The sequence below is a fragment of the Molothrus ater genome, chromosome 5, assembly GCF_012460135.2.
Source record: "Molothrus ater isolate BHLD 08-10-18 breed brown headed cowbird chromosome 5, BPBGC_Mater_1.1, whole genome shotgun sequence".
NCBI lineage: Eukaryota > Metazoa > Chordata > Aves > Passeriformes > Icteridae > Molothrus > Molothrus ater.
The window spans coordinates 51,729,868-51,750,915 of NC_050482.2; the positions used below are offsets into that span (position 1 = coordinate 51,729,868).

At 43.0% G+C, this 21,048-nt stretch overlaps 1 protein-coding gene across 2 annotated transcripts; it reads right to left on the minus strand.

Moving 5' to 3' along the window:
* Positions 1–894: 894 nt before the first annotated feature.
* On the minus strand, positions 895–15,767 carry HMGXB4 (HMG-box containing 4). 2 transcript variants are annotated; one of them, XM_054514882.1, is made up of 11 exons: positions 15,618–15,699; positions 13,377–13,482; positions 12,663–12,778; positions 11,251–11,326; positions 9,195–10,342; positions 7,937–8,018; positions 7,235–7,299; positions 6,832–6,937; positions 6,063–6,232; positions 4,778–4,900; positions 895–3,190 (listed from the first exon to the last, which is right to left on the minus strand). In XM_054514882.1, exons 2-11 carry the CDS (start codon positions 13,405–13,407, stop codon positions 3,146–3,148), a joined length of 1,962 nt encoding a protein of 653 aa, XP_054370857.1. In that variant the 5' UTR covers positions 13,408–13,482; positions 15,618–15,699; the 3' UTR covers positions 895–3,145. The 2 variants fall into 2 exon arrangements, with proteins under 2 accessions (XP_054370857.1, XP_054370858.1); XM_054514883.1 differs by lacking the exon at positions 13,377–13,482 and having other exon boundaries at positions 15,618–15,767.
* Positions 15,768–21,048: the final 5,281 nt, after the last annotated feature.

Sequence of the window (21,048 nt, forward strand, 5' to 3'; positions counted from 1 at the left end):
TGCAAGCCGACGCGTCCCTGGTCCCGCTGGTCCTCAGCCCCGGGCGCAGGAACCGAGGGGCTCCCGCCGAGAGCCGCCGCCGCTTTCTGCAACCACGCCGAGCTCGTGCAGGACACCCGCGAGCCTGAGCGATGCCCAAAGCCCGGAGAGCCTGTGGCGATGGGTTTTTAGTTTTCCATAGCCCGGTGTGAGTCGGAAGGACTCCCGATACTCCCAGTAGGAGTTAGGAAGAAATTCTTTACTGTGAGGGTGGTGAGGCACTGGGACAGGTTGCCGAGTTGTGGATGTCCATCCTTGGAAGTCTTCCAGGCCAGGTTGGATGGGGCTTTGAGCAAATTTTTTGTGGAAAGTGTCTCTGTGGCAGCGGTGTTGGAAATGATCTGAGGTCCCTTCCAACCCAAACCATCCTGTGACTCTACCCAGGTGGTTGGCACGTTCTGGGATGTGCTCCTGGCCTAAGCAACTGCCCTGCCCAAGCTGAGGCTGCAATCAACCAACACCCATATCTGGAAAATGGGGACGTGTTAATAACCAGCACAAATCCTGGTCTAACGCTGCCACGCCTGACTTCCTGCATCACACACCTGAGTCCCGTGGACTGGTGTCACCTGAACGCCAGGAAGCTGAACTGAGGTGAGGCAGCAGGGAAGACAAATGCCCTGGTGTTACCTGCAGTGCTCCATGCTACATCTCCCTTCTGGGGGTCCCAAGCAGTCAGGAACCTGAGTGATAATTTGGGTGACTGGTGTTGCTGGAAACAGTACAGCTTGCCTGCCAAGTGAGTGAGTTTAGGAGGGTTAGGATTGGATGTGTTTTGCTGAGAAACAGTAAATACAAGTAGTAACAACAGCTGCAGAGAACAGCAAATGCCATAAATAAATGACAATACTCCAGAAGTTTTAAAAAAAATTATATTGTAAGTACAGTACAAAAAAGTCTGTGTATAATTTTAATGTAATCTGGACCAAACAGCAAAGAAATAACAAAAATATAAAAACTGCTAAGTCTTGACAAAGTTTCCTTATAGTACCAAATACCACAAGATACAGATTATACAAAGTGTACAAATTTTAATAAAAATACAATACACCAGGGTATGTGTTTTTCACTCTTCAAGAGTTTTCAGTTGTACAGAGGACAAAGCTAAGGTTGATCCCCTTCTGTTTCTTCAAAAGCAGATCTACCCCTTCACCACAATGCTCCAACTGTGAAGGGCTGGAAAGAACCAGTTATTTTGTGCTGCTCACAACAGCAGATGCTTTAGTGTGGGCCAGGATCTGAAGCAGGACTGGACTGCCTCCCTCCTGGGCCCTTCCTATTTCCAGGCTCACTGGGATTTGTCCTAAGCTGTTAAAACATGTGTTCTGGCCTGGTGGACTAAGAACCTTCTGTGCCTCCTCTGCTGAGAAAACCCCTCACTGCACTGAGAAAAGTTCTGTAAGAGACAGACTACCTTGTACAGGCACATCTGGGGAATACGTGGCAAAGAGGCATGGGGAGAAAAATCCTCCACACCCCAGGATTTAATTTACTTCTGATTTGGGACTCAGCCACAATGAAGGACAGCTCACTTTCAACTGTCCTAAAAAACAGAAGCTAGACTTACTTGGAAGTAAAAAATGCCTCGTCTCTAATTTTAAAACTTTCCTGTTACAGAGCTGATAAGGCCTGAGTCAAATGATATTTCAGTTGTTCTGCCCACCTTCACAAGACAGCCTGTTTCTACAAACTCTTAGAATCTTCCTGGTGTTTCTTTACACAATGCCCATGCTTACTACTATACATAGAGTTGATTCCTGCAGGAAGTGAGACAAACTTGATTCACATTTTTCACACACTGTTGGCTGAGGGAGGAATTTTTGCTTTTAAATTATGTATATATATATAAATATATACACACACACAGAGAAATATACAGGATAAATTAAAATCTGTTACAGATATTGGTAAAAGTTAAATACATGTGATATGAACACCACATACACATACATACACACAGACAAAAGCCTAAACAGGAATCAAGTGTTCTCCTGCTGCTCCTCTTCCAGAGGAGCAGAAAACCAAACTCCAAGTATGTGGCTGGAAGGAAGGGAAACCAGTCCAATCAACCCACATATGCCTTCCTTGGCCATAACTGCCTCAAACTGACCACTGGTCGCTGCCTTGCAGCAGCACCACAGCTCCTGCAATAGTGCTGGTGAGAGAGATGGTGGATGAGCAATTTCACAAAACAGGTGCAAGATGGGCAGAAGCAATCCAAGTTTTTCCCATCTGCTTCTCTACTCCTTTCCATCAAAGCAGGCTGACCATGCCGTGGAAAAATCAGCAGGAGGTTCATTCTCTCAAGCCAATGCAATGGGTTGATACATTGTGCTAATAATGATTTGAGTCCACAAGGAAAATATAAACTTCTTGTCATCTACTTCACTTCAAATACCAGCTAGCAGACCAGCCAGCCAACACTGACAACTTTCAGTTAGTACTGACAGGCGTGGGGGTTGGATAAAGTGACCAAGAGGTGAAAAGCTATCCAGCTTTTCCCTCAAGAAGTGTGTTTTAAACAGAAATAGTTACAAATAGGGCTGGTGAAGAATTCAGTTCTATTCCCTGGTCCAAAATGTATCATCTCTACCTGCCCACAGAATATCAGAATATTTTAGTTTAGGCAGGGACAGCAGGAGATCATCGGGTCCATCTCCCTGCTTAAAGCAAGTCCAACTACAGCAGGCTGCTCATTCGGTTTTTGAATATCATCAAGGAAGGAGAGTCAAGAACCTCTCCGGGCCACCTGTTTCAAAGACCCTTCTCATGGTGACAGCTTTCTTGTTTATATTGAGAAGTTCATTCTCTGTTTGCTTCCCCCACTAAATCTGAATTTAAGGCAAATATCTCAAAAGCTTTCTGAATTCTTCATACAAAATACTTTCACACTGGAGGACATTTCACCACTGACACAAAAGGGTTTTCTCAGCTTAAGTTCACAACTTTTCATAAAATAGAACTCAAATAGTTATAATCCTATGTATATACTATACACATATAAAACTTTAAAAGCCTCCACATGGAGCCCCTCAGGAACGTTGGCGTAGTGCACATACACAAGTCAGTTACACAGAGGCTGAGTACATCCCAGGATCCTTTCCCATCAAAGTCCAGGCATGATGTAGGCAATGTTGTCTAGTGTGTTTGACTGGGAAAAGAAATTCGGTGGTTTTTAGTGTCAGGTAATAACTCAACATCTCTGAAAAATGGCACAGGTGAGGGTACTAAGCACAATTACTTGGGTTACAAGTTATCATAGGATGAGACAATCAAAGCTGCCCATTGATCACCTCTAACAGGGTGTCAGATGGCAAAAAGAAGTGTCCTTCAGTTTTTCTTGGAAAACGTAACAGAATTCTGAGAGTAGGAATCCTTCTCACGCCCATCAGAAAAAAAGACCCAGCTGTATGTTTTTCAGATGCAGTGTTTCAGTAAGCTCAAGCCCGTGGCTGTACAGCTGAAGGAGGCCTTAGGAGCAGCACCTTTAACTGAGAGATGGAGGAGCTGGATCTGCACCAGTTGTGATTCTAGAATTTAGCAATGCCATCTACTGTCTCAAATACAAATTGCAACACAACTGCTGGGGTTTATCTGGGTCTCAGAACACCACTGTCGTTATGTACCTGACTGTGAAAAACAGATTTATTATCAGCTTCTGAACAGGGCTTTCCAGAAGTGAAGCATAGCTGCCATAATTCACCTAAAGCTCCATTGCTCCTTGTAACAATAAGTTGATCGAGTTTCTAATAAACGCACCACTGCTCATGTGGTGTCACTGCTCTGAATAAACTTGGCAAGCAGGAAGGAAAAAAAGCATCAGGTTTTCCATGGCTTATGATGGGAACACCCCACTGACTCAGCTTTTGTGCATAGAGCCAGTTTGTGGGTGTTCACAGACTAAATTTTCAACTTTTTTCCTGTTTTGACAGTCCACTTTTGTAATGAATAAACGTTTGGGCTGCCCTATTATGACATGTCAATTCATATCCCATTTTCGTTGCCCCCTCTGCCAGATTTGTTTTTAATCTCTTAAGTTTTGCAGACTGTAGTTTTTTTATTTTTGCTCCTCTCCTTTGCTGCTTTATTCATGTCTCCTGTAGGAAGTATGACTCCTGATGGCTGCTGCCATCTTAATCTATGTCCACACCCGGCTACACAGATGCCACAAGCTGTTGCTAAATCAGGGCTTAATATTAAGAGTAGCTTAAAGCAGAAAAGAAACTGTAGTTATGCAGCTCCTTAAGAGAGACTATTTTTCCTTTCTCAGAGAAGGTTTCAGCCACTTGTAAAAGGTCCTACACCATCACATTAGGAATCCTGAGATCACAAATTGGTTTTTATGCTACTGAAGGAAAAACAGCTTGTGTGATAAAGAGCAGCTTGAAGGTGATTTTATTTTTATGGAAAATTAGAACTTTCAAAAATACTGGTTTACTTTTATTTGTTTTAGATTGATTGACTCCATCATGACTAAAACAGGACCTACCCACGCTGCAATCCATGCTACAAATATTAGGTCAGTTGCCAGTGGGAGAAAAAAAGGTTGCACAATGTTGTACAACGGTAATATCTGTAAGAATTTCAATAAATATTTCTCTATAAAAGCCCATGACCAAGACAAATTTTCTTACTGCATTGGAATTATAGTTATATTACACTGATTAATCAAAAAAGCTCTATTTGTAATCTACTGAAATTAACAGTGCTAGAAAGAAAATAACCACAAAGAACTCACCAAAACATGTTTTGGGCAGCCATTCAACTCAGGCAGTTGTGTGGTCAGACAAGCCAACGGGCCCAAAGCACAGATGATTGAGTCTAGGAGTACTGACAAACTTCCAGAAACAGCCACCATTCCCTGGTAATGAGGGAAGAAAAAAATTGGATAGGGATGAGTAGTGGAAATTGCACTTCTTTCTCAACTGTATCCACTCTCATGTAGATACTGTATCTTCACCTCCTCCAGTCCACTCTCACTATTTACACAGTAACAAAACTGTGTCTTGTGCTTTGGAGAGACTGCTGGCTCAAAAACTTTAGATTTCAGTAGTCAACAAACTGGTGCAGGATAAAGGTAGGAATCAACAGAAAACACCACAAAGTTGTCAGTTGCATAAAACACTGATTCCACAAATTTTTGTAATATATTTTCTGTGCCATTTTGTACCATCTATTTTGTTAACTACATGAGTCCTCATGACAATAGTTGTTTTATTTTTGAAGGTAAAGAAATGCTAAGCCTGTAACAAATGCTTTAGTCATTGATATACTTTCAAGAAAGTATATCAATGTGTGCTTTTCTGGGCTCTGGTTGTTTCTCCCATGATCTCAAATCAGTCATACCAAAACCAAAATGCAAGAACATTTATTTCACCATTGATAAAATAAGCAAGCATAGTGGGGTGAGATTATCATGCTACTCATAAAACTCAGTGACATTATTTGAGACAAAAATATTTTCTCCTTAGAGGCTGGGCTGAGTTCTCTGTGAATGTGCATTCACAGAGTCACTGTCATTTAATAGCAGGAAGCCATTAAAATGTGACATTATGTTACCAGGTAAATTGAAATAATTGTAGCCCCTATCCAAAGCACTGGCAATTGGATACCACCAGAAAACTAGAGGACATGCAAGAAACTTCTTGGGAAAGGGTCACAGTTCTGTAAAAAGTAGAACAGTAACAGAATCTGACCCCAGACTGACTAAATAGTAAGGAAGTACCAAATCAAAGGTGAACTTACAGCAAGAAAAGACTGAAGAGTTTGCTGAACTACAAACTGGTCTCAAAGACTAGAGCTGCAAAGCACCCGTCTTTCACTGCTGCCTACTGTTTACTGAGGCCTTTTATTTCACTGAAAATAAAGAGCGATGCATCAAAGAAACAGGGCATGCCACCTCTAGTTTCTCTTCCTAACAGAAAACCACTGGTTAAACTTTTAAGAAAATAAAACAATCATCTCCCTGAACGTATTGTGTGGATTACAGGACATCACTGTGACATTGCTGGTCACAAGCTCACCTCTGTTTCCTGCAGTCTGTGTCCAATGAGGCTCAGGGATTCACCCAGTAACTGTAAATGTGCAGCTACATCAATGGGATCTGTCTCAGGGGCTTTGGCTGGTGAGGAAGGCACCACCACGGTGCTGGTGGGGGATTTTTTGTGAGGAGAAACCACTCCTGTTGGAGAAGCTGGAAAACATACTAATTAAAATTCCATATTCCTTGCTTTCACTCTTTTACTCACAAGCCTATTTAGTTACTGAAGTTCAAATCTCATAGGCATGAGGTGCTTGAATAGTTCTGTTACCCTGGTCTCATAGTCTCTGGACTCTTGAAATTTTTTTTTAACATGTACAGAACCTGTCTACCTCAGCTGAATGCAGCTGGGGAGATTTGGCATCAGAGATGCTAAACCAAGAACAACCCATCTTCTATCTAGCAGCAAACTAATCCCACTAGAACCTCATTTCTGCCTCTTCTTCTTTTACATTTCAATCCTTAAACTGCCAAAACCAATACCATTCTATGAATCAGACAAGGAAATCTTTATGAAAAATGCTGGCATCACTCTCACTTTCACAGAAAAATTGATTTGACTAGTGATTTAAATGTCATGCTTTAAACATGATTTAAATGTCATGTGAGAAAGCAGGTAAGGAGGTGAAGCAAGTAAGGACCTTTGTTTTTTATTCTACAGGCAACACTACCTTCCCCAAGGTAAAGAATTTGTCTTAAAAAATTTGTCTCGTCCAAGAAAAGAGATGAGACAAATAAAGTGCAACAATTACCTTTCATTTTTGGAGCACCATCTGAAGATGATGCCTTTCTCTTCACGGTGGTGGCCTCTGCTTTATTCTGCTTGTGTTGGAGATACTGAGCTTTCTGTTTCCAGGTCTGTAGTTACCATGGTAAGAAAAGAAAGATTCATAACATTAGGTAATTTTGTTACCTGATGCCAGGACCTGGAGGCAGAATGATGTTACATAGTTAGGAGGTGAAGCAATCCCATGAGAACAAAATGAATGCTTTTATGTTTGCAAGGGCAAGATTTCCATACTTTCCACCTTTACATGCTTTAAGGATATAGGTAACATATTTCAAGGCATTGTGGCAATGCTGCCACCACATTCTTCATCTAAGCACCTAGTTCACAGAAATAATTTTCCAAAAACATCTGACAGAAACACTCACCAACTTATCCTTCTCAGGTAGCTGCTTCCACACTTCTGCCAGTTTTTTACTTAGCTCTCCAAAATCTGGCAGAAAGAAACGAAAAGAAACAAAAAGAAAAGAAAAGAAAAGAAAAGAAAAGAAAAGAAAAGAAAAGAAAAGAAAAGAAAAGAAAAGAAAAGAAAAGAAAAGAAAAGAAAAGAAAAGAAAAGAAAAGAAAAGAAAAGAAAAGAAAAGAAAAGAAAAGAAAAGAAAAATGTTTAAAACAAATTTGATCATAAAATCCTGGAGAGAACATAGGAAATTTACCGGCCCCTCCACACACATTTAGGAAGCAAGCCATTCTACAACTGCAACTCTCCACACTGTACTAAAAATGTGCATTCCTGTTACTCTTTAAAATAAAAAAAAAAAAAGCTGATAGCAGGAAGATGAAGTCACAGTGTATTCAGGGGAAAGTGACAACAATGAAGGTAATTCTTTAAGTAAATAAAAAGTTAGCAAGTTCTTTACCTAGATTCACAACTTGGTTAAAATAAAATTATAATACAACCACGAAATCCACTCCTAGCCCCTTTGCCATCTCTTATTCTAAATAACATTGGCAGATTCTTTGCATTATGTCAAAATTAAGAAGTTGGTCTGAAATGGAGACAATATGTTCTGCTAATTAATCTGACTGGTGTAAAATCAAGAGAAGAGAAGGCTGGATTATTCCCTTACCTATTCCAGGATGCTCAGACACAATATTTGTACGATATTCCTTACAGAACACTTGATAAGCAGACATGTTTTTCTTCTTTGGCTAGTCAGAAGAAGAAAGGAAACAAAGATTTTTAATTATGATGAGACCTTCTCCAATTTAGTAGGAATTTGGCATTTATTAAAGACTTAAAGAAAGATATGATACTTAGGTCAGAAAACTTAAAAAGCAGTCCTTTACATCTCCTGGCTGAATTTAGTCTTTATGAAAGCACAGGAATCAGCCAGAAACAGTCTTAGTACAAGGCTTATCTTGCAAAACTCAACAAGCTACTGTTCTAAATTCAGGATCAACATACAACTTTGGTAATGTATTTCAGTTTTAAAACCTATAATAAAACCCAGTATCTGTTATTCTATTCTACAGTACCTATATAGATCTGTCAAAAGGATTAAGTTCTCATGATATTGTTTTGTACCATTCCTTGCATCCTTACAAAGTACTTCCATTTGGCAGACAAAGAGACTGTGCAGTACACTGACAGCAAGGTATTGCAATTGCTGAGCTATGATCAGGGAAAAATTCCAAAACAGAATAGGATAATGGCTGAAGAGATTTGGGCTCTGTCTGTCCATTTCCTCATACAAAGCATTATTTCTCTAGCTGAACATGCACAAACTCTTTTTCCCCATTTACTTACACAGCTACAGTTATCTCATTTGTAAACTCGTTCACATGCTAGCTACCACTTCTGCTACTCATATCTTTATGCAGTAACCATGGAAAACTGAATGTCTAGGAAAGGACAAAACTGGGAACATGGTAGTCTATTAGAATTAGAATTTCATTTGAATACAGGAGTAAATGGGTAAATATCTTCAATTTTCAAGTAACAGCTTGATTCCTTTTTACAGGAACTTTGATCACTAGTCCAAAAGTCTGCCTGGGAATAGCTAGAGCCAGTCACATTAGAAAAAGATGCAGATGTGCTTGGTACATGACCCACACCAAGCAAAATTAAGTATAACTTTCCCAGAGAACCTCTACTGGCTAAAGACTGTCTGTACCACAAAGCCAGAAGAACATATATTCCTTCTGCTACACACAGAAATCACAGTGGCTGACACATTTTTCCAAATATGCTTCACTTAAACCATTGATAATTGGTATCAGTTATCCTTTGTTTCAATTTAACATGCCTTTGTAATGGAGTGCCTAATTCAACATTACCCACCACCCAATTTCTATTTTCTGAAAAGAAATTCAAATTTTCCTTACTTTGTCTCTTTCTCTTTCCTTTTCTCTCTCCTTTTCTTTTTCTCTTTCTTTTTCCTTTTCTCGTTCCTTTTCTTTTTCCTTTTCTTTTTCTCTTTCCTTCTCCTTCTCTCTTTCCTTTTCTTTTTCTCTTTCCTTCTCCTTCTCTCTTTCCTTTTCTTTTTCTCTTTCCTTCTCCTTCTCTCTTTCCTTTTCTCTTTCCTTTTCCTTTTCCCATTTCTCAGACTTGTCCTTCTCCCTGTCTTCCTTTTTTCTCCTCTTCTCGCCTTGACCATCTGAGTGAAAAACAGCAGGAGGAGGTGGAGGGACACCATAGGGGGTACTGGCAGGTGGTGGTGACACTCTTACTTCTGCTACCGCCACAGGAGAGTGCCCAGAACTCTTTTTAGACTTGGAGTGCTTCTTCTCTCTGTGTTTCTCCTTATCCTTTTTTTTCTTACTTTTTTTGGACTTCTTCTTCTTCTTGATTTCCCGGTAGGAGTCATCTATCACCAGCTCTCCAGCCTCCAACTCTCCACCAGAGGAAGAACCAGATTCTGGTGGTGCCTCCATACCTGAAACCTCGTACTCACTTCCATGGCCCTCTGAATGAAGGGAGGTGTCAGCACCAAAACTCTCAGAAGGCGGATGTGAGTCTGGAGGTGGTTTGTGCTTTTTCCGGGATGACTTCAGGAAGCTCTGCAGGTCGTGCCCCAGCAGGAATGAGCCTTGCTCATCTCGAGCTGATTTCTTTGAAGATTTCTTTGCAGCTGCTGATGCTGAAGAGTAGGATAAAGAATCATCATCTGCTGCACTACTTTTTTCTTTTGGTGAAAGGATGAGCTTCATCTTCAAGCCGTCAGGTTCACGAAGTGTAAGTGTCTCCGTGTTCACGTAAAGAGGTTTCATTTTTTTAGATTTGTGGGAGCTGCTGTCATCCACTGAGTGCTCCCCACTGCTCCCACTCAGCTTCTTCTTGGGATGCTCCTTTCTGCTTTCAGAATGGCCAGAGGAAGAATGAGATGATTTTTCAGAGGTCCTCTTTGAAGACTTTGAGCTTGTGGCCAAAGGTGAGTTGATAGTCTTAAGTAAATCCATGGTTGTATCAGCTGAGGATGGGCTAGAAGCTGCTTTTTTCTTCTTTTTTGATGGTAGATCCAAAGGCGAGACACCTGAAAAAGATCAAAAGAAATGTACATTGAGATGATTCCCTTAAAGATGGAAAGGAAGGGAAGTGAGAATCCTGTGGGCCTTCCAATTACAGGTGACAGATTTACATCCTGGCTTAAAAAGAACCACAGCCATCTCAGCACAGCCTTACTGACACAATTCAGAGGCTGTGACATCTGAGCTGGTCAAATAATTTAAGGAAGGGAGAGACTGCAGGGAAGTTCTTGAAGTTTTGTGAAACTCCATTTGTGACTTATGAAATAAAATATTTTGATGAAAATACACCTAACTGAAATTACACCTCAAGTGCACGGTTTTTGGGGCATTTTTAGCCAAGGTGAAACCAATGAGTTGAAAATATGAGCTTTTTCATTCTGGAGACAGATTTTGATGAAAGATGAAATTTCAGTTTGGCTTTCTCCTTCTACTGGACCAATAATAAATCCTAAATGTGTTAAGCTTCTATGAGCTGAATTGTCATTTTCCGGCCAACTTATTATTGTGAGAGTACCTGAACCGAGAAGCATTTCTTTTTCAATCTCAGACATTCTATTTTTTTAAATCCAGAGGAAGTTATATTACCTGTAAGTATAATTAGTTTTCAATACAATTGGTGTCAAATGTGAAGGCATGAGTTAGCAAACTACAACTTATCAATGAAAAAGGGATGGAAGATCTCTACCCCCTACCATGGCAATTTGTTAAGCCAGACTCTGAAAATGTAATTCCCTAATCTTCTGCTGTCTGGTGCTGATCAGTGTCAGGTTTCTGATTAGCTGTTCTAATGCAGGTTGATGTATTCTCCTTCTATAAAATACTAACCACAAAGCTTGATGACACTGATTTAAGAGCTTCCTTTCCTTAAAGTCATGATCTGTTAGCCCCTTCTCCTGCTTGATTACTTCCTTACCTCTGTAGCAGAACTCATCGGAGGAATGCTTTCTCTTCTTTTTGTGAGCTTCTGTCCCTGGAAAAAACTCACTGTCCTGGAATAAGAAGAAAAAAATTGCTGTCAAAAAGGAGGGAAATAATATCAGAGTCACATGGACTATTAGCAGATAAAAATTTATAGGAGGTATCAAGGGTTATTTGTACTGCTGTAACATCAAGGATCTGTAGGTATGAACCAGTATCATCTTTCTAGATGCTAAAAGAAAACCTACTCTGTCCCCCAGAGCACACAGTGTAGATTTAAAGTAAGATGAAACACATGTTACAGATAGGTGGGAGAATACAAAAATATCATTAGTCAGGATTGGTTTCAGCACAATGGTCACCTAATTGACGTAGAGCTTTCTGTAGGCACGGCAGCACAACAGGGCTCCAAGGACACTGAAAGACAGACCTCTGCAGGGAGACCCCCAAGAGAGAGGAGCAACATAAAAGAAAAAGCAAATTTGCAAAGTGTTGAGAGATGGGCAATGCAAGCCATCACTTGAAGATCAGCTGATAAATTGATAAAAGACTGACATCTACCCTTTAATAAAGCTAAGAAATAACTTCAGATACATAGACTATCAAGCCTTGAAAACAAAGGAGAGCAGTTCATGCTTACTATGCTGAAAAAGAAGTAACAGGAGGTACAAAGAGGTGACCAACTAGAATGATGGGACAAAAATTTGTCCTTAATATGCCATGTCACCTAATTATTATCTGTGGTTTGATCAATTTATGAAATAGAAATTGAAGCTCCTCTAAAGAATTCCAACCACAAGGTAGAAGATTTTAATTTTAAACAAAAATTTGCTTTTGAGATGAAAAAAAAAACCCCAAATCACTAGATAGCCACCTCTGAGCTAACAGCAGAAATTGTAGCTCAAAGAGGAAAGAAGTTTTTGAAGAAACCTAAGTTGCCACTATGTGATTTCAAGAGTTAAGGGCCCAAAGAGGTAAATAGGGCAAGTTCATTCTTCTCAAGAGCTATCGTTTCAGGCTGTCTGCAGAATCAGGAAGACAACAGTGCATCAGTTAATATTCTGTCCATCCTTTGCTGGCTATTTCCACAACCATATTTTTAAAAATGGGTGTAAGAAGTTATTAAGAGCATTTTCTTACTTGCAAGGTATGTCCCATCAACACAGGGACAACACTCCTACTACCTCATTTTCTGAGGCCAAAAAAATTGGAATCAGGGATTGATTCCCTCCTTTTCTCCAGGAAAGTTACTGAACAATACAGGACATGATTAGCTGCTCTTGTTGTCTTCTACATGCATTTCTAAATAAAAAACAAATCAAAAAAAAGGGAAAGAGACCCATCCCATCCCATCACTACCTTTATGCATATCCATACACCCTGAACCTTTTCTCTGAGGGTTTCTACCTGAGTTGCTGTCTCGTCCTCCTCTTGCAGAAGATCCTTGTACGAGCGCTTTTTCTCTCGCTGTATCCTGCCAGGTGCCAGCCCGTCGTCAACACTTCGGTGACTCTCTAGGGACTCTGATTTATGGGAAATGGGAAAAAAGGAAGAAATGAAATACCACATTAAGGAACGACAGACAAGTGGACCAGTCATAAAATAAGCTAACAGTGGATACTGGCACAGAGTGATGCACAAAACCCAAAAAGCACACAGGCCTGAAAGGTAACAAACAGTCTGTACTGTCTGACCAGAGGGATGGGGCTTGGTGCTCTAACACAATCATTCCAGATCCAATCTCTAATGCCTGTATGTTCCTTCCTAAAGACAAGTGGATCTAGAAATGTTGCCATGACTAAATGTATCATTATCCCCTGTCCCATTGACTTGTCAGGGAGAAGAAAGGCTGCAGTGGCAGAGTTCCCAATCAGGGTGTCTGCAGTAGGAAATACCACCCATTTCTCTCTCAAGTTCTAATCCCAGTACTTTACACCTGAAAGTCAAGGGCTTGGGATTGTCCGGTAACTTGGCCAGGTTAAATTTAAGGGCTCCACAGCAACCTAACTTCTTTCCCACTCTGACTGCATGGCCTGGCAAGGGCTGCAAAGGGCACCCTTCAAAAAAAATTATTTGTTGATTCTTTTTGCAAATCCCTCTGAGATTATGAAGCAGTCATACCTTCTTTCTTCTTGGCGCCATCATAAGCCATGGTGGTCCTGCAGGAGCCTGTGAATGAGCTGCCACGTCTGGGCTCCTTCCCCCGTTCCCATCTATAGGAAAAGGTCTGAGAAACAGAGAATGAAAATAACCCTCCCACAAAGAAGAAGCACTATGTAAATGGGGAAACTTTCTCTGAACCAAATAAGGATTCTCTGGGAGACAGTGGGAAAGGAAATGAGTGGTCACTCTTCAGGCTTGATAGATTTGGGTGTATTAATCAAAATGGATATTGTATTATTCTAAATATAGAAAATGCCACCCTTTCTTATAAAATATCTGAATCACTGAACTTATTTATTTACAAAAATAGAAAGAGGGTGAGAAGACAACTGAGTTTGATTTTCATGATACACAAAACTGCACCCTGTGTCAAAGCCATTTTTTGTCAGGAGCCAAAGAGTGGGATGTTTAAAGAGATTTCAAACCCTTGAGTCTCAGATGAAGTGAAGGAAAAGAAGGGACCAGGCAGAAGGAATTAAATTACAAAATAATTATTGGGTTTTTTTTGTTGTGGGTGGGTTTTTTTGGTTTTGGTTTTTTTTTTTTTTTTTTTTTTTTTTTTGTTTGGTTTTTTTTTTTTTTTTTTTTGTTTGTTTTGTTTTTTTTTTTTACTAGAGGATCACACATTTTGTATTAGAGGTGTGTATCCTCCTGATGTGCTTCCCAATGCTACCACTGCAGCCATTCTGAATGCCAGCCTGGGAGAGGGGATGAGCACTCCTTTTAGCTAGGCCTGCAGCAACCCAACCTCTACCCCCCAGGTTTCAGGCCTCCTCTAAGGGAGCCACTGTGCCAGCTAGGGGCATGCAGCAGGACAGTGCTACTGTGGAATGGCCACACTCTGGTTCTCCCAGAGCAAACAGCTTTTGTTCCTCAGCCACTGACCAGCTTAGCAAGATCGACATTCTGCTCCTATGGGATTAATCCAATGGCTGCCAGCTGCCTTTGTGTGTTTGTGTGTACGTGCACATGTGTAAACACCCAGGCACAAACACTGTGCAGCCTGTTCATCCCAGCTGCCATGGTAATCTTGCCACACTGAAGCTACACGGGAATACTCTGGGAGCAGGGAACTGGTGCTTGTACATCCCCCATGCAACTCGATTTTATAAACAACTGGCTGAGGCTGACAATGTACAACTCATTCATCCTACAGTGGTTACTTAACTGATGCAACAAAGTCTCAACTAAATCAGGCTTGTGGGTACATACGAGATGCTTCTGTTTAAATTCATAGGAATACATGCTATTTCTTCGGGTTTTGAGAAAATACCCACTGCTGAATGTCAAGACAGTGTTCTGACCATTATATATTTCTGGTAGCAAACACAAGGATTCCACCTAAACACAAGAGCACTGCCTATGTACATGCAGAGAACACTGCACTCAGCAATAAAAAAGAGCATCTTGCCACTTGTGGGCTAGTGATCTTAAACCAGACGTTTTCAACATTTTGTGCTGTTTTGTCAGACAGACTTCACTGAGAGGACACACAACACCAGAGTATTGTGCTCAAGACAGAAAGGGTCTAATATAGATACTGCTCTGCAAAACAAAGCTGAAGACATTCATTCATGAATGGATGACATGGAGAGCCTAAGATTTCTTTGTGCCTACATGCATACCTTTTAGTCTCTTTTTAGATCTTATCTGCTTGGCAAGGACAAAGCTTGGTAGATACTGCCCAAAGGTGCTCACAGCCCAGACCTCCAATCCGGCAAATACAAAACATACCCTTAAGCACTCTCATCTTGTAAACCTCACTTAGGTTCCCCTGCTTCAAATTCCCGGGTTTCAGCAGCGATGGCACAGGCTCAGCGGGGAAGCTCTCCCTGCACGTCTCCCGCTCCTTAGCGCACATGCCTGCGGGTTCAAGGCCTAGCCTGGCTCTTCTGCAGCCCCGGGGCTCCGCACGGAGCCCCGGTCCTCGGTCCCGGTGCCGGCTGGCTGTGGAGGCGGCTCCCTCACCCCTGTGCCGCCAGCGCCCCGGGCCGGGGCCGTCAGGGCAGGCGGCACCGCCGGCAGCTCCGCGCGCAGCCGAGGGCGCCAACCCCGGCACCGGCCCCTCCGCGGGCACGGACCGGTGCCCGGCCCGTCCTGCGCATGCGCCCCGACACCCCCCGGAGCCCGGGCCCCGTCACCGCCGCCTCCGTTCAAAGCGGGCTCGTCCGCCCCGCTCCCGCCCGCGCGTCCCCTCACCCGAGCGGGCTCCAGCCTCACGCCAGCCCGCGGCTCCGCCCCTGCAGCAGGCCCGGGCGTGCCCCGACTGCGGGGCCGCCCAGCGGCGACAAGGCCCGCCGGCGCCAAGCCGCGGCCGCAGGGTGGGGACGAACCGCGGCCGCCTCACTCGGCCCCGCCGCTTCCCGCCGCGCCGCCGCCCGCGGCCGCCATCTTGGACAGGGAGACAAGGGACCCGCGCCAGCGCCGGCCAGCCGAGCGCCGAGCGCCTCCAACGCGGCACCCGCGGGGCGGGGCGCCGGCTTGCCGAGCTCATCGATGAGCAGCGCGTCCCCACTTGGCCGAGCGACACACGGGGGGCACACGGGGACACACACGGGGGATATCTGTGCCCGGCTCCGACCCCACCACCACCTGTGCAGGGGTGCCCACGTTCGCCCTAGCTTGGCACAGCCTCCTCTTGGTGTGTGCGGGCGCTGCGCTGTCCCGGCACAGCTTCCCCTCGCGTGTCCGTGCCCGTAGGAGGCTGAGCTGGCTGGGCTCGCAGCCCGGGCTGGCTGTTGGCCGCTTGTTGCTGCCGCGGTGGGTCAGTGGGAAAGGGTGAAATCCTGTTATTAAACATTAAAAAGCCTGCACCTTCGTGAGATTAGTCGCACACACACATGAACGGGCCCATCTCTCTTCAGACTGATCCCCCGAGGAGCTGCAGTGCACAGCTGGGGCAGCGATAAGCGCGACTGCACAGCCCACTCGGGACTACTGCCCGCGAAGGCATCGCCCACCCCTTGCACCCGTTCTTATCGATTGCCTAAAGGCGGCAGCCAAGAGAAAGGCAAATTGCCCCCAGCATCTTCTAAAGGGCTCATTCATTATTGCAAAGGCTTCAAGACAGAGGTTAAAAAAAGCTCAGAAAACAGCCAGGTCAGGAAAGAATCCTTTTCCCCACTCGGTTAGCCCTTCTTCACTCTGACCTGATGGGAGGTTCAACAAACCTCATTTCACCGTCACCTTAAATCTCATCATCTCCACTGATGCAAGAGGTACCTTTTTATTGAGGTGCCGGCAGACACCCCGTGACTCTGGCAGAGGCTGCTCACAGTCACATGCTGTCTGTCTGCAGACTGCTGCTCCCAGTGCCGGGGTCAGCCCTGACCCACCGCAGACAGGCCATTCCCCGCCCCTACAGACCCGCCTTCTGCTCCTGCTGATGCTTCTGTGTCCTAACCAGTACAGAATGATGACTGTAATTATTTGCAGTCCAGTAAGGCCTAGAGGAATTTGAAGAGAAGAGAGGCCTATGCCTGTTATGCTGTGTGAAAGTGTAGTTTGATCCAAAGTCAGGGGTACAGCCTGTACACACAGCTCAGTGTCTGCAAGTGCAGCAGCTGCAACACAACAGGGCCAGCTCCCAGGCTGAGCAGAAAGCCCGTGCTGATGTTCTCAGGCATGTACACGTGTGCTATTGGCAAAACCAAAATCACTCCTTGCCCTCCAGACCATAACTGAAGGAGGAATCACCACGGCGGACAAGTGCCTCTGCACATTTATGACCAGGATCTTGCCAGAGCTGAACCTGACATGACCTACTCCTTTACTTTGCTTATTGGTGATGTTTCTAGGGGTCCCAGTGATGGGTTCATACCCTATTTGACAGTGCACAGCACAACAAAATCACAGTTCCCATGTTTTTATAATCTGCAGCTTTCTTGCTTGTGCTACAGGCTGTACAAAAACATCTATGGACATAACAGAATCATCAGTCAGCTCCTGGGAGCTCCTGGCCTATGGGTCAGGTGGAGGCAGAATGGGAGCAAGCCAGAAGAAGCTGTGAGCATGATTGGGAGAGGCTACATGCAGCCCAAAGAAACAGGGATTCAGATTGCTTTGAAAATTGAGAGCTTAAATTATCCTTGTATTTGATGATAGCAAGCATTTGGTAATGATAGCTAGTAAATGGGTGGGGATGGTATGCTTAATATTCTGCACCCTAGAAAGAGAAAGCATTTGAGCTCCCCTGCAGTTTAATGTTTTTAGTGCTGGATGGTTCATATGTATTAGATTGTGTCAGGACTGTGTGTATATGAGAGAGAATGAATTTGCAGGTGAATTTGCAAAAATGAACATCTAGCAGGATACTTGCACATAAAGCTACTGAAGTACCAATCATTCAGACTTCCCTTGCTGAGATCCATCCAAGTTTCTTTCCTCCCACAGAACAAACATAATAGTAATAATAATAGGAATTGTAATGGTAACAACAATAACATACAGTCCCTTCTACTGCACTTTTCATCAGCAAAGAAATGCTCAGAAAAATTAATTTCAATCATTCAATTCTTCAGAGTTCATAAAGGGAACCAGCCAGCACAAAACATTGGCATTTATTGGGTGCTTTCAGACAGCTTAGCCTTTTGCTTTTCTAGAAAATCCAGCAATTTCTTTAGAGCACATACCTAGATTAAACAGGTCAGGTGGGGAAAATGTCAGAATGCTGATAGCAAATTTAAGAGAGTCACAACCCCTTCAAATTCTTAACACTTGACAGAACCGTTTCTTTGTACTCTGGAATATAAGAGCTCGTAGCAAGGGAATCAGAAAATCAAACAATCCCTATAGCTTTTAAAACCTGAAGTGCAACTTCAGTCAGTCTCAGACTGAAGTCTGACTGTTGTAAAAATATTGCTTATTCCTTTTGCTCAGAGCATCTTGCATTCTTTTGCCTACATCCCTGGGAAAGAAACAGCAAAAGGGTACATGGTATGTTCCCTCAGGTGTCCTCTTGGCTGTGAGTTAACTACTGTATAAAATGCTCTTGACAGTGCAGAATATTTTAGGATGTTTGTATAGTTCCCTATGCTTAATGCAAGATTAGCTATGTACTAAGGACTTACTGCCCATGAAGCCACCCAATCTGGCCTTGCTTTCCCCACTTCATTTCCACCATGCATCCTTGTCTGCTTATTTTCTCCTGACTGAAAAACAGTCCAAGCTGCTAGATTTAGTTTTTTCATTGGATCTCTTTTGTTTCATTGGGTTTTAGTACTTAGTTTTGTGGTTTGTCAAGTGCAGTGAGTGTAAGAGGAATGAGTAATGAGCATGAGCTTACAACCAAGTTATGTACTGAATTAAATTCAGCACTTATCTGTGTGAACAATTATCAATTTTACCTGTCATAGTTTTGCTACTCATAAATCTCTCTTCACTCCTTTCAGTTTCTCATATTTTTTCCCTAGATTCTGAGATGATTTGGCATTAACTGGATGGGACCTGGTTTAAAACCTCTGCTCTCCACCTGTGGAAGAGAAGCAGCATACAGGCAGTGCTACTTTTGTAGCCCTCGTTAGTCCTATTGCTTGTTTTGCAGGGGCAGTGTTGCTCTTCTCTGTGCACATTACAGCACTTGTGTGTTGTGGCTGTTACCAGCTACCAAGCTGCCCTTAAACAGGAAAAGTGGAGGAAGTGACCACGAGGTCACAGTGACTTTAGGTGTAGTGAACCTTGTTTGCCTGCTCGCCAATTGCCTCACCCATATAATTTCCTTAGTCTTATGTATAAGCAATGCTGGTGGCTCCTCTTTGGATACAAGGACTTGCTTCCTTAGAGAATCAAAACTTCAAAAGATTTGTTATGTGCATTGTTTTGGTGTTGGGGCTTTATTTAAATTACTTTCTATTTGTCTTTGCTTTTTTTGCAGGATGCATTCATTTTCATGTCTCTTCATCTTTCAGTACAGTCATTAATGAAACCACAAAGGTGTGTGCATTCATTTGTAATGTCAATACAGCAGCCTGAATGTTCCCTGGAGCCACTGCATCTGTCACAGTGGGGACACACCTTCTTCCCCTGCTCCTTGTGCTGCACGCTCTGTATTCATGCTGAGAGGGCTAAGGTGAGATGGGAGGTCAGTGTCCATCTGGAAGGGAAATAGTATGGTAAACTACAGTAGGATTTGTGGGGTCTGGAGAGGAAGAGCCTGTTCCTGGAAGTGGTTAAGCAAAGGGGAAAGGACTATACTGGGCTGATACACAGAAAGGAAAGGCTAAAGACAGGCAATCTGTCAGCATTGAATTTGCCTCTTTTCACTGACTTTGCTGTCTCCCTTCTCACCAGCTGCCAGGGAGGTAGAATTGGTTTAATCTGAGTTTCATGGAGCCATGCAAGGCCTATTGCATTGCTTTCAGCACTCTGGTTATCCTCCATGCCTGAACCCTGGACACCTTGCTGGTGTCTGCTCACAGCCCTGGTCCCATAAAACAGCAGGCATTCAGCTCTATGTGTATTCTTGGTTTGCCTTTTTTTTTTTTTTCCCCTTGAATCTGTTAATGTATTTAAATTCCTCCTCTCGTACCTTGATTCATTATAGTCATCTTCTGTACAGGTCAGACTGACCTGCTCTTCTCTTTTTAGACATTGTAGCATGATCCTTCACCTTTAGGAAAAAAAGCCTGCAATTCTGGGGTGTTTCCTTCCTGTAGCTTTCTGTTTGTGACAGATCCAGAGTGTTGACATCTGTCCTGTACTGGGTAGCAGAAATTACCATATTACTAATATTTCTCTCCAGAAATTGTAGATGGCTCATGCCTATTTCTGTGGACCAAGCCTGCATATTGCCTCTGCTTCTGGCTACAGAAGCCATTGCTGGAGGTCAGAACTTTTGGAAAAAGCAGGAGATTTACTGTTACCTGAACAGCTTGAAAGTGGCAGTGGAGTTTGCAGAGGGTGGCAACAGGACAGTGTTGCCTGCAAAATTCTTGAGATGCCAGCTGAGGTAATGCCAAGCTTGTGACTGTAGTGTGCTACGGTCTGTGGAGCTGCTGCAATAATATGGGCAAGAGACAACATATGGAAAGGGCTCCAGACTCACCGAGGCTGGAGTCACAGTAAAGGCAAGGAAATGTACTGGTGTGATGAGAGCTGAGGAATAACAAAAAGTTATGAATTGCAGAGTCCTATGTGTTGGGAGAAGCTGGGGGTGTTGCAGGACATTTTATGAGTTTTACATAACAGGTAATTTTCAATGATTTCAGGGTCACTGGATAAGACAACATGATCTGGGTCATCAAGTGCTGTTCTCTGCTATTGTAGGCCCACTGTCATTCAATCCCTTATTGTAAGCTGATCAATCTTTATCCTTAAAGTAATCAAGTCTCATTCCTCCGCAATGCTCATTGGGAGACAGTCTCTTGTCTGATGGTTAGGAACCATCTCCTGATTACCGGCTTAAATGTATACCTGGTTAGTTTGCATTCATTTGTTCTTGTGCCAACATCTTATTTTAGCTAATATAATTATTACTCTGAAGTATTTATAGAGAGCTGTCGTACCTGCACTCATTCTCATTTTGCAAATAGAATATGTCACTCAAAGAAAAGAAAAACTGTACTGTATGGAAACATCAACCCCTCTTTCCCCAAATATGTAAAAGCAGTTAGCCCTTGGTATGGAGTTAAAG